This window comes from Macrotis lagotis, chromosome 1 (assembly GCF_037893015.1).
Source record: "Macrotis lagotis isolate mMagLag1 chromosome 1, bilby.v1.9.chrom.fasta, whole genome shotgun sequence".
Classification (NCBI taxonomy): Eukaryota; Metazoa; Chordata; class Mammalia; order Peramelemorphia; family Peramelidae; genus Macrotis; species Macrotis lagotis.
In genome coordinates, this window is record NC_133658.1 from 283,935,438 (window position 1) to 283,949,534 (window position 14,097).

A 14,097-nucleotide genomic window follows, 5' to 3' on the forward strand; every position below is an offset into this window, starting at 1 on the left:
CCACACATCCCTGATTCCAGAATGAATGTCTCGCATGCCTAAACCCTTGGATCTTGAAAGAACAAAATTTAGGGAAAACTAGCAAGTATTTTTTCACTTAGCAGAGAATTACATATAAATCTTAGAGTTAAGTAGGTTGAAAAGATTTGTTCATAGAGGTAAAATAATGAGAGATCCACAATGAGTTTTTGGGAAAATTTAGGGATCTTAGAAATATATATATCTCCCTTCAGCATGCAGGTTGAGTGTGGAATTAAGCCTATGCTCTATGCGAACTTGTGTTTGCCCTAAAGCATAGACTTTTTTCCTAAACTTCTAAGACAACATAATTTGTTCCCCTGACTAAAACTGAAAGACTGGTAGCAAGAATATTGACAAGTTGGAAAAAAATTCAAAACAGGTGATCATAATGGTGAAAAAGCTAGAAACGAAGTCAAAGGGAAGGGGGACAGAATTGAAAGAATTAAGAATTTTTAGCATACAGAAGAATATACTCAAGAAAGAGTGAATAGGGTATTTTAGAAAGTCTAGTAGTATTTCCAGATGTGAGGGGTTGCCCAGTCCTTCTCAGGGCTACTCATATACCTTTGGTGTCCACCTTCACCCAATACTTAGTGGTGGCTCCAAGAAGCTAAAGCATTAGCAGCAGTCACACACTGGTAACCAGATGGGCTAAACCAGGCTGATAGGCGCCAAATCCATCAGTGAATTAGAGGGTATCTACAGCAGGTATATGACTACTTTCCTCAGTGGAATGGGTGGATGAGAACAATTTTCTTCCAAGGGCCATGAAGGCTGTTGAAAGAAATACTATGGAACACTTAAGATCTTGATCAGGCATCAAAGATACTGAGGTCATCCAAAGTAAATTGGGCCAATGTCAGTCATCTTGACTTTTGTCTTATCACTGGACTTCAAATAAATCAGAAAAAGAAAGTGAGGCTGACAACTGCACAACTCTGCCTCACTTAAATCCAATTCACATGTAAGTCAAAAAATAACTTATGATGGCATTGATCCTCTTCAAAAATTAAGTAAAGCACATGACTTAAGAAGCACAAGAATGCTATCGTTCAGTATTAGGCTGTTACATGGAGATAGGATTAGACTTGCTTCTTGTTTCTTTTTTGGCCTCAGAGAGAAGTAGGAAAAATGGATTTTCATTAAGTAGAGATCATTTGTCAAGGATGTAATCAGAGGATTCTTAGGCAGATTGTTCTAAATGGTGTCTGAACTTCCTTTCAACTTTAAGATTTTGAGAAATCAAACTCATAGATTTCAATAAATGTAGAACTTACCGAAGAACCTTTAGCACCTTTGGGACCAGGAGGACCCTGGAAATAAAGAACAGGAAATTAGGATCATGGTAGTAACTTTTTCTAGACCATGTGTTTACTTCCCATCTAGATATAAATTTTTCAAGCAATTTTCTTTTTTATCTTTCACTTTTATATCACCAACATTTCCAAAATCTCCCATACTTGGCCAGGAACCCATTCCTCATAACAAAAAATGAAATGGATGGGGGGGGAAATAATTCAGCAGAACTAATTGTCATCATCTTAGTCAAATGGAATATATGTGATTCAATATAAGTTTTTAAAGGCCATTAAAATCAATAACCTTATATTTACCTTGTATTTTATATCCACTGCAAATTGGTTTATTTTTTTATTTGAATAATTTTAAAATGATTAACTGAGTGAATTAATATATTATTTGTGAAGGGAAAAGAAGGAGAGAAAATCAACTAAATATAGGAAGGGAAGGGTGAATAGAAGATGGCAAAATACCCTGCCAATCCTATGCCCAGCAATTCCTACAGGAATGGCAAAATACCCTGCAATTCCCATAGGAGGATAGGTAACCACTCTCCTGTAGGAAACAAAATTCTCACCATTAGAATTAGTAATGAGTTAACTATCAAAGGTCTGGGGTGGGGGGGGAGGTTGTCTCTAGAAGGACACTGGAAATGCACATAGGCTGCCTATAAGTGTCCTTTGATGCATTCTCCCAAGAGAATGAAGTCAATACTTAGTTGATCAAATTAGGTAATGAATATTCAGGAAAGGGAAACTCACTTATTGTCATAGAGGTTTGAGGAGATCATGACAGAGTCAAGAACTTGACGTTTTCCAGGGACAGCAATAGGGTGCTGCTGATCAGGCATGGGGTAGATATAGAATTAGGAAAAGTGGGTAAAAAGTGGAGTTTAATTCATTTTTATAGATTTGCCAAGGATTGACCCTGCAAAGCAGGCATTGTAATGGTTCCAAGAGTATAGAGGGGTATCTACAATGCCTATCAATACATTTAAATAACACTCTCCAGTGTCCACCGGCCTCATTTTACTCAGCAAAATTGCATAAGATCTTCTCTATCTCCTTATTTTCTGCACTTCAAATCCTGCTTTCAATGAAATTCTAACCAACAAAGTGATCACCCCAACTTTTCTTGTCCACTCACAGATACCAATCCTGGCTTCATCACTCAACCAGCCCATGGAAGACAAAGTTCATTGTTGTCTTCCACTTCCCTTCCTCATTTCACCCTTGATTTTGCTCTAGGAAATCTCTGAAACTTTGGAAGCAAAATGTATGAAATCACAATGAATACACCTTTCCAGATACTTACTGGTAAACCAGGAGGTCCAGGGGGACCAAGGGGACCAGAAGGACCAGTTATACCCTAAAAAGGAAAAGGAGATAAAGGGATATCAAAATCTAGTCTCTCCAAACAGGCAGGGCACATGAAAATGGGGTTCTGGTCTCCTTATATCTCCACTAACCATCACTTTCCCTTGTAAGCTTCTGAATGACTTATTCTTTATATTATATGCCAACCTGACTGGGTTATTGTGAAGTTCCAACAAGATAATGTGTTTGAAGCACTTGGCAAATGCTGAAGTGTTATATAAATGCCAATGAATATCACTCTTCTTATTATGACTATTGAGTGGCCAGTTCTCCCAACAGAGGCTCTCATTTGCTTCAAGATATCTATGTCTCTATTTTACAGGGGGCTATTTGTCATCTTCAGAATGTTTTATATACATCTTTCCTCTTGGATAATAAAAATCACTTTTACATTGAAGACTACTTTTTAGTTGGAAGACAGGCAGCTGCATGACATTAAAAGGAACCACCAGTGTTAAAACCAGGAGGATATGGTTTCAAGTATCAATTCTGTCCACTCTGTGTGACTCTAGGTGAGTCATTTAAGCCCTTAATGATCTAGGAAACTTTCTAAGATAATAATTTGCAGAGATGTTGCTGACCTACATTGGCAAATGGAATTTCTTTGTTTAAAAGTTGCCTCTACTAATGAAACCACAGATCTTATCCCTGTGCTTATCTCTTTTATTTGGAAAGAGGTGTAGGCTGGGAGGCAGAAGAGTTGAGTTCTATTTCAAGTTCTTCTCTTTATGTCAGGTGTGTATAATCCATGGCCTCCAGGTCACATAACACCCTCAAAGCCCATTTGTGAGGCATAATTACATTTTATTACTATTCTCTTTGGTAATATGGTAGTCATAAATAAATATTAAATTCTATATGTTGCCCTTGACAAGTTTTTTTTGGATGAAGTTGCTCATAAAAGCTAAAGGGTTGGACATCCATGCTTTATGTCTGTGGACCTCAGTTTATTTATCTTTAAAATGAGGGGTTTGGGATGGATGATGATATTGCTGTTTTTTGTTCATGATAGTGGTGGTGTTGATAACAGTAGTAATAATCTTACCATCACACACTGGCAGAGAATTTTGTGGTTTGGGAAGAACTCTCCCTTACATTACCTATTCAATGAGCTTCTAAATCTCCACAAATTTACAATTTGTCTAGTTATCTTGAGAAGGCTAGACAATAAACAGTAAAATAGGGACCAGATCACCCACCTGTTCTCCTTTAGGACCTGATGAACCTTGGGGTCCAGGAAGACCTCGGTCACCTTTTTCACCCTGTTCTCCAGGAGGTCCAATAAGACCAATCAAACCTGGATGACCCTGCAGTAAAAGAGTGATGAATGTGCTATTTAACAAGTGCCTAAAAATCATATCTTCAGGAAGGAGAGGGGATATATACCTGGAAGAATAAGATGAGAATCATGTTTAGTCTTAAAGGAGGGAGGCACAGGCAATTGAAGCTTCCTTAAGTAAGTGAGATCTAGGAATTCTGGGGAGATCTACCTTAATCAGGAAAAGTCTTTTGGTGAATTCTGTATATATTTCTAATTCTTCTATCTTCTTGGCCTAGAATAGGATACTTTCTGAGTTCTTTTCCACTTAATTAAATCTTGTCCATCCCATTACCTTGAGTTCCACTTTGTCCATGAAGTGTTCCCTAACTACTCTAGCTGACAATACTTTTCCTGCTCTGAATTCATTCTGTACCTATAGTGAGGAGTCAACAGTTTAGCAAACACTGTTTCTTGATATGTTCAATGTATCTATGCCTCGTATCCCATCTAGACCATATAACCATCTTGGGAGCAGAGACTAATGCTACTTCATGGCTCAAATTTGTCAAAGATTCCATACTTAATGGTCAATCTTCTGGTGGTAGAAGAGCTAGGCTGGTGATAAACAGCAGGTTCAATGTGTTGGGATCAGATTTTAAGTCTTTCCAGCTTAGCAATTAAAACTCACCAGAGCTTAAACTCTGCTAATCACCTTTAAGAGTCCATGATCCCATAAGTCACAATAAGACATCAGAGTAGGATTTTGTGGAAACCATTCCTAGCACTCAGAACATTCTATGATACTAGCACTCCTGTCAGGACCCTTTCTGATGCCTCATCATGTGTTCTTGACCCCGTGTTCTTAGAGTCTGTACATTTCTAACCCAGTCACTACAGTATAGTCCAGGAGTGTAATCCTGGAGGTGAAGGAATCCATTATCCCCACCTCCACCAATTGTCACTTAGGGGCATTCTTGATAAGCTCATGAGCTTTGCGGTTTTTCAGTTTACCCTACCTCCTTTGGTCTGGCAAGCAACTGGTATGGAAATGTAACTTGGCAACTGTCTCTGCAGTTATTTCAGTCCCTTCCTTATCAGCAGTTACAACTACTGAAGCTCTAGAGGAGAAAGTTCTCAGAACAAAAGTCCATCCAGTTCAGTATCAGAAATGGATTCCATTTTATTAATTCTAAAGAATTCTAAAAGGATCATGGGACCTTATTATCTGACTTGCACCTGAGACCATCCATATTCATTGTCCCCCTCAATTATGTGTTAAGTTTTTGGAGAGCAGGTGTGGGCTAACATTTTGTATCTGAAGTGTTTAGAAAAATGCTTTGCACAATAGATGCTTTTTCATCTTTTCATTTCAAGTCTATGGAAAGGCACTTAATACAGGCAGACCTGTATCTCTGTTGCCTGAGCACCAACTTAAGTAAGTTCAAAGAAGCTCATAACTGGGGTGGCCACAGGTAATGATTTAGCCATAGCAACTCTTGTGGACTCAGGGACTAGAGAAGCAGGTAGGTTTAGAATAGCAGATAGAGTCATGAACATCAACTTAGGAAAACTTAAGTTCAGATCTGGCTTCAGACATTAACTTGTGGCAAGACCCTAGGCAGGTCATTTAATTTCTGTCTTCTTCAGTTTCCTCATTTATAACAAGAAGATAATGACAGGTCCTACTTCTCAAGGTTGTGAACATAAAATGAGAAAATATTTCTAAAGTGCTATATAAATGCTAGCTACTATTATCTACTATAGAATCAAGGGGACCTTATGTCTGTGGTAGCATATGCCAATGAAGCTATACAACTTCAAAATTATAAAGTATAATGATAGCTTCCACTGGCCAGGTATCTCATAACATACATGATAAAAATTCACTATTGATTGATTCTGAAACCTGCTTCCTAGCCAGAAACAGAAAATAGAAGAGAAAGAAAGGCATAGAGTTCAGGTTTACTTGTTACAGATGTCATACCTTTTCACCTTTGGGACCAGAATCTCCCTTCAGACCTGGAAGACCTGGGGGACCCTGAAAGAGAAGAGTAGAAGAATTCTATTTTAGTATTGATGAATATTGGCTTATATGATTTAGAGTTTCCTATAGAAAACATAACCACAGACGTTTCTCACCAAGTCTGTACATTAGGAATTGCTTTAGGTAATGGATGGCACTTACCATGGGACCAGGGGGACCATCTGGGCCAGGAGATCCTGGTAGACCTTGTTCTCCCTGAAAAATACATGTTATTTGTTTAAGAATCAAGCACTACAGCCCTTCAATCATAATCTATGCTTCTTCCCTCATTCTCTAAGACCTTCCCCTACCCTCTCTACCTCTACTTTGCTAAAACATATGGTTTGACATCCTCACAGAAAGCCTTCATTCCAGCTTGTTTGGACTATGAATTGGCCACCAGTGCACAAACTAATCTTCCCTTTGCTCCCTAAGACATTTACCACAGGGCCTGGAATCCCTCGAAGGCCATCAGGACCAGGCTTGCCTGGTGCACCTTGGGGACCAATTGGACCAGTCTTTCCAGGTGGCCCCTCCAAGCCTGCTTCACCCTATGGGGAAAACAGAAGAGAGAAAATGTTCTGTGAAATGCAATTTACCTTCCCACACCAACTCCTATTGTATCCTATTTCATAGGATCATAGATTTAAAGCTGAAAGGGAATATCAAGTTTCCCCTCACCCCTCTAATTTTACATATAAGAAAGTTAAGTGACTTGATCCAGGTCACACATATTTAGACATTTCAAAGCTGCCCCCAAATCTTTATGTATTCAGGTTTTTTCAATATTATGGCTCTGATCCTTCAGAGTTAGGTTACTAGGTTTCATAGATCCTTTAGGGCAATGATGATAGGAGACAAACATATGCAGCTTGGCAGACAGACCCTTGAACATAAACACATGCTATAAGGAACTACCCCTAGGCAAGACAAAAAATCATTAACATTCTTTTGGTGTGTGTTAACTATCTCTAAGCCTGAAACAAAATACAACTTCCTTTGAAGCCAGTGCCCCAAGCTTTGCTGTTTCTATTGAACAATTGGATTAGGAAGTTAAATGTTGATTTTTTTCCTCTTTCCTCACCTTGTACCCCATCCCCTTGACCCTCCAAGCAACTCCCTCTTGGATATTATGCAGAACAGTCTGAGCAAGAAGCAAGTTACCTTGGCTCCTTTCTCTCCTTGTCTTCCTTCAGGGCCAGCTGGTCCAGGAGGACCCTAACAAAAACAGAGAATAGACATGAGACCATTCACTTTCTTACCTCTCACCACCTCCTCCACTCAGGCTTTGTTGCTTAAACCAGAGACAGAATCTTGGAGAAACTTTCACTCTGGGGGCCTGCTGTTATGAATTATGATCACCTTTCTTGGAACAGTATGGCAGAAATGTTCCCATAATGTTTGGCTTTCCTACTACCTCCTCTTCAATTGTCTTACCACTGAAGTTTATCTTCAGTGGTGGAGACAGGACCAAATTAATTCTACCATTGCTTCTTACTGCTCTATGGATCCTTTGCCACCTTAACCAATGAACCCCTTAGGTCACAAATCCCTTATGTGTGTTATTTCCCCCATTCAAATGTCAGGGGTGGTTTCTTTTTTTTTAAGGGATTATCCTTGTGCTTGTATTTGCTTATTCAAAACTTGCCACATGGATAGTATTTAATAAAAGCTTCCCCCCCCTTCATTCAAGCATTCATTAGTTATTTGAACACAGAGGGACACAATCAATGATTGATAACAGAGAGACAATAATGGGTTGGGGACAGCAGGGATAATGGGGAAAATGCTGGACAATCACCCTTGGTTTGCATAGGCTCTTACTCAAAATATATATTATTACTTCAATGTCCCTTTCTCTACCCACCAAAATCATAAAGAAAAACAAGGAGACAAGAACTGTTGCTGTGACAAAGACCTGACCTCATTTTTCTGATTCTCTTTCAAATAATTTAGTGGGGGTGTGCATATGGTTACATTTTTCCCCATGCAAATATTTTTTAATTTTGTTCTGGTTTGCACAAAATTCCAATAGGGTAGAGATAAATATAACCCCATTGTGATGTCTTATTTATTTCTCAATTACTGATAAAACTTGAACTATCACCCAAAGAGTCTGGCATCAACTGAATATAATAGTGATGTCATTCTATCAATCAATAATCAAATCAATTAGTAAATATTATATGCCTATTCCATGTCTGGCATTGTCCTATGATAATGATGGAAGTTGAATAGAAAGTGCATCATGGACAGAAGGAAAATCAGCAAAAGACACTGAAAATTGGTCATTGTTTCATATAGAAAAATCAAAAGTTCAAGATTTTCTTCAAAGTCATTTACCCTTTTGCCTGGAGGTCCAGATGGCCCTGGTTCACCAGTGGGGCCTGGGGATCCCTGAATTTAGAGAAAGAAGATGAGAAAAGAGTTGATATTGAGGCTTCCTGATTAACATGTACCAAAACTGGATAGAGTCTAACTACTTTGCAGGGGGTGGGGGTTAATAAAAGATAATCCCTTGAGTTTCAGTTCTGAGCTCTCCCCAGCTATCCTGAAACTGTTTTTCTATTCTCCCTTAGCACATCATAACACAAATGCCTGGAAATCTGGAATCATATTAACAGGAGCTTGCATTAATCTAGCCCAAGGAATTCTCTGTTACAGGTTACAGAGTCTAATTAATGTCCTGGCTGTGGCTACATGATCACAATCTACTCCCATTTTATAATTCTGCTGTGTTGTGGAATGGGAGTAATCAAATCCCAAGATTCTGGACATAAGCTTCTCACCCGCAGGGCATGTCATTTCACAATAACCAACTGCTCCATTTGTTGGGGGGGGGGTATGGTTGGGTGGAGCTGGTAGTCATCTCTGAGTGGAATACTAAACAACGATCTCTGCTGGAAGCAGGGCCTCATTTAATCATAAACTCAGCATCTAATTTAAGATGAGAAATCCTGTGGTTATAGATGCACAGATGGCGGGAGCTGGAGAAGTCCCAGAGGTGTCATCTGGTTCAGACCCTCTAGGTCTAGACAGAAATGGACCAAAACCCTTCGAAGCAAATGATTTCTCCCCATGTGCAAAGCAAGGTGAGAATGCCAAATAAGAATTATAGGATTATTTTCTGCCAGAAAACTTGGAATGTGATTCCTAGTGATTCTAGGGTGCTGAAAATAACTTACAGTTTGACCAGGTTCACCATCATCTCCTTTATCACCTGGTGGACCATCTTGACCCTTTGGAAAAAAGAAAAATGAGTTAATTCTAACCTCCCCAGTTTCTTACAGAGTCTTTTCAAAGAATTCTACCCATTAGCAGGCCATATGAGTCCCAAAAGTATCCTCATCCCCCTTTCAAAAGAAATGAAATCTGTATTAACTTGAGGTAATTTTTTTTTGTTGTTGAAGAGATGTTTAGAAATAGTTACTGCATTTTTCTTTCTTTTTTTTTCACCTATCAAAATGTTGAAGCAAATAGGAAGATAACACTGAAGAAAAGTGGAACTCTTTGTGGCTAAAAAATGAAAAATATAAAAAAAATCCCAAGATGAAAGGGCTGGGGAAACAAGCAGATCAAAGTCTTTGCACAAACCACCATGACCATGACCAGTTGATACTTACAGCAGGACCAGGTTCTCCAGGGGGACCAGGATCACCAGGGAAGCCAACAGGGCCCTCAAAAGAGAAAAACATTTTCAGGTGATTATCCATCTAGTTGAGAACATCACATCACCTAGTCCATTAATATTATCTTGTTCTTTTAGCTGACTAGTGCCACAATGTGTCTTCATCATCACACTGAATGCATCTTCTAATGTAATATATAGGAATGTATCTCTGGGAGAAAAAAGGAAATTTATCAAATTTATCAAATCTATGTATGTAAGAATTAATCTTTCCTCTAAAGTATCCTGATAAGTATCATGATATAGTGAGTGGAAATCCAGTCTTGAAGCCAGAAAGATCTGGTTTGGAGTCCTTTTTCTGATACATATTAGCTACATGATCCTGAGCAAGCCCTACAACTTTTTATCAGCTCAGTTCTATCCACTTAGCATGCTGTTTCTTCAACTAGTGTTTCATTGTTCAGTCAACACTGTCTCTTCTTCATGATCCCATTTAGGGTTTATCTTTGCCATTTAGGGCAAAAATATTGGAGCGGTTTATCATTTCCTTCTCCAGTTCATTTAACAGATGAGGAAACTGAGGCAAACAGGGCTAAACTCAAATCCTTTAACTAACTTAGTATGTCTCCTTTGTCATATGGAGGGTGTGATGTAACAATGAAGTGTGCTGCCTGTTAAGAATTGCCCTTGTGAACAACAGTACTTTTGAAAAATCTGCTACAGTAAAATATGAAATTAGGGATTTGATACTCTGGGAAATATAATTACATTTAGAGGAAGATACTTCTGATGTTTGTTTGGAAGTGGTTATCAGAAGTCCTGCCTTTTAATTTGGCATCATTCAGATACTCACAGGGCTTCCTTTTGGTCCATCATCACCAGGAGGGCCTTTAGGTCCAGGAGGTCCTGCAGCACCAGAGGGACCTGATTCACCCTTTTCTCCTCTTTCTCCTTTGGGTCCCTAAAGTCAAAAAGGCAATTCCTTATGAAGTAACTAAAACATCCTTGTGGTTTCTGTATAATCACTATTGGTCACTCTTGGCTATGGCTATTGGGCCTGCTTTTACTCAACAGTTTAACTGACAAGGAGTCCACCCCTATTCTCTAAGTTAACATATTCACCACTTATGAGGGAATGCCTGACAGAGTTGTTTTGAAAGCTTAAAATCACAAAGTTGGTTGTACATTAAAGAAGACTATCTGTTTTCTAACAAATGTTTTCTACAAATATTTAGAAGAGAAAAAGGAAGAGGAAGAGAAGACAAAAATGACAAAAATCAAAATGAATAAGGAGGAGGAGGAGGAGGAGACCATTGAGAAACCTAACTAAACTAGCAGTCATAAAAACCTCAAAATCTCACTCAGGAATTATAATCTTGGATTGAGAGCAGGAAAGTCTTTAGAGGTCATCCTGTCCAAGGGTTCTTAAACTTTATTGCATCATGGACTCCTTTGCCACTCTGGCAAAGTTTTTATAACTTTTATGATAGTAATGCTCTTAAAATGCAGAAAATAAAGTACAAAGGCAACTAATTATATAGATTTTTTTCTTATCCAAGTTCATGAACTCCTTTCCTTCAAAGGGGAGGAAAGAGAATCTCTTTCATCTCCATGAATCTCTTGGGGGCTATGAATCTCAAGTTAAATCCCTAATCTAATACAACTCTGACTTTTAAAATAATTGTTACTGATAGCTTTTGTTTTTTTTATTACCTCAGTTTCCCAAATTTTATCTCTTATAACAAAGAAGAGAGAAAAAAAAACACTTCAGTAAAATTAGCCAGCATGTTGGAAAAATTCTGACACGAGTTGCAAACCCAGGAGTCCCAGCCCTGCAAAGCCAAAGGGAAAAATTATCTTCTCATAGCTCTTTTTTTGGACCAAGCCAATACTCTCACTTTGCAGATGAGATAACTGATGCCCAAAGAGGCATCCTGACATAGATCTGAGATGTATTGTTTTTACCATCATTCAGTGTGATTTTCAGCATTTTAGCCTCTTGGAGGGAACTGTGCATCTCCTCATCCCTTAATTGTGGAAGAAATTGAAACATTTCTAATTCTCTTATACAATTATGTAACCCTCACCCTCATAGTTGTGGAAGGGATTGAAGCTTCCTTCTAATTCTCTTATGATGTGGCAAAAGAAAGAAAAAGAAAGATAGGAGGGTGAGGAGGGAGAAAGAATAAAAAGCTTTCTCTTTTTCTAGGATTGTTAAAAAATCATAGGCTATTGACTATGTATAATTATTACTATTAAAAAGCACATTCCATATGCATGTCAGTAACTAGCTAGAGAATGATATTGGAAACAACCACAGAAATAGCAATGCCACTTATAATCTTTCTCCAAACATTTTTAGAGATACTCTTTTTTTGCAATGTTGGGTACTCTTCCACACAGTTTGTGACTCCTTTGTTCCTAAGTCAATAGTTTCATAAATTTCAGTGGCTAGAAAGATTATGACCTGGTGGTCAAAATTCTAGTTATGTGCATCTTAGGATTTATCTAGGTTGGTCCTTGGAAGTCAAACATAGTCTATCTCTGGCTATCTCTGGCGCCATTCTGCAAGACTTTCTTCCCTGGTAGAATGAGCCTATAATCCATTGACAAAGTCTTGAAGAACCCTGGGCCACCTCCACACTTCCAGATGATGGTTAGGTGAAGGATTGCAAATTATTCTGTTTCAATTCAGAGGATAGCCCCAAGTCTCATTTTCTAATAAGAGAAAAGTTCAGGGATATGATTTGATTATAGAATGCTCTGCTTATACTTCTGTTCATGTCCATCTTCATCCATCTAGATGAAAGTACATATCTATCTGTGCTTAGAGCTCTTTCACTTACCGGAAGACCACCTTCACCTGGAAGACCAGGTTCACCAGATTCACCAGGCTCACCCTGTGGGAAGTAAAGGAAACACATTAATCCTACTGAACATAAATAAGATGTAGATGTCTTAAGGCCAGGAGCATAGGCTTGTAGGTTTAGATTTGGAAGGGACCTTAAAGGTATGTAGAAACTGAAAACCAAAGATCTAAAGGGACTTGTGTTTAAGGCAGAATTTGAACTCAAGTGTCCTTAATTCCAAGTTCAGTCTCCTCTCCATATTGTAATGTCTCTCCTCCATTTTTTTTTTTTTTGCTGAAGAGGAAGAATATGCTTATAAGAAGACCTTTTGATGCCAGCACTATGTCCTGCTCCATGCTACCTGACAATTAAGTGCCCAAGTGGTGGCAAAAGTCATTCTGACACTCTTTTTGCTCTTGGAATGCAGTTTCTCTTTAATTCCCTTTATCATTTAAAAAAATCAATGGCAGAAGATTTCATTTGAAGGACTGAAAACAGGAAGAAATCCACTGCAAAGTCTATGGAATGTATGTAGATGGTTTCACATCCATTTCTTTCTTTTTATACAAAGAAAAACATTAAATGTTTACAAGGTAGTGAGAGTTCATGGGTACAAACATGGGACAAGAATGAAAGAAATCATATCCTGTCTAGAAGATATAGAGCTCTGGGAGAATAATAATTTTACAAAAAATGGAAATTCTAAGAATTGGTTTTATGATGCTCTAAGACACAGCTGCTTATTCCTTTCCAGTACTTAGTTGCTGGAAGGTATAGGAATAATAATAATAACAATAGCTGATTTTTATGACTTGCCTACGGTTTATATTCATTATCCTGTTTGAACTTCACAACAGTTCTGTGAGGTAAACACAATTATCACATCCCCTCATTTCAAATGAAGAAACTGAGGCTCAGGGAATCTGAGGAAAGAGCTTTGATGGTGAATATATTGCTTTGAATCTTCCTCAAGGAGGCTGTTGATGCATAGATCCCAATTTAATAGCTCCCAATTAAATTTTTATGATCCACTACCATAGCCTAAATTGTATTTTCTAGGTATGAAGCAATCTTTGATTTGTATATCTGACAGCACACAAACATATTCCATATGTATAATAATTTGTATATTTGTTTACATGGCATGCAGCATATCAGCCTATGCACACAACTAATTTATAGTCTTCTACACATAACCATACTAGCTACATGTCTGGACAAAATGAATTCTATATATACAATTGATTTTTATGTGGTTAAATGTAGACACCCATTCATATATGGATATATCCTATGTTTCTTTGAGTAAAAGTAATTAACTATAAATCATGAATAAATAAGAAAAATCACCTTCTCTCCCACTGCTCCAGGATTTCCTATTCCTCCTGGAGGACCTTGTGGACCATCAGCTCCAGGAGGACCTGATGGTCCTCGGGGACCAGGGGGACCAGGGGGGCCCTAGGGAAATAGAGAGTGAGCATTCAGCATTTGTGTTGGAATAAAATTATAGGTTATGAAGAAAATCTTGCAATTGTGGTTAGTCATGCTCACCATCTGACCGACGTCTCCAGTTTCTCCTTTCTCACCTGGAGGTCCTGGTAAGCCCTATAAGCAGATGAAATTATTCAGTAACACTGAAG

General features: G+C 38.3%; 1 protein-coding gene across 2 annotated transcripts in view; it reads right to left on the reverse strand.

Annotated features, from left to right (window-relative positions):
- COL5A1 (collagen type V alpha 1 chain) overlaps positions 1 to 14,097 on the reverse strand; it is a 288,050-nt gene that overhangs the window by 22,839 nt on the left and 251,114 nt on the right. For both annotated transcript variants that reach the window (XM_074210737.1, XM_074210736.1), the window contains exons 47-60: positions 14,009 to 14,062; positions 13,808 to 13,915; positions 12,455 to 12,508; positions 10,462 to 10,569; positions 9,604 to 9,657; positions 9,166 to 9,219; positions 8,324 to 8,377; positions 7,145 to 7,198; positions 6,424 to 6,531; positions 6,143 to 6,196; positions 5,942 to 5,995; positions 3,896 to 4,003; positions 2,635 to 2,688; positions 1,299 to 1,334 (exon numbers count right to left, since the gene is read on the reverse strand). In XM_074210737.1, the coding sequence (XP_074066838.1) occupies positions 1,299 to 1,334; positions 2,635 to 2,688; positions 3,896 to 4,003; positions 5,942 to 5,995; positions 6,143 to 6,196; positions 6,424 to 6,531; positions 7,145 to 7,198; positions 8,324 to 8,377; positions 9,166 to 9,219; positions 9,604 to 9,657; positions 10,462 to 10,569; positions 12,455 to 12,508; positions 13,808 to 13,915; positions 14,009 to 14,062 (954 nt within the window). The remainder of the gene's footprint in view (positions 1 to 1,298; positions 1,335 to 2,634; positions 2,689 to 3,895; positions 4,004 to 5,941; positions 5,996 to 6,142; positions 6,197 to 6,423; positions 6,532 to 7,144; positions 7,199 to 8,323; positions 8,378 to 9,165; positions 9,220 to 9,603; positions 9,658 to 10,461; positions 10,570 to 12,454; positions 12,509 to 13,807; positions 13,916 to 14,008; positions 14,063 to 14,097) is intronic.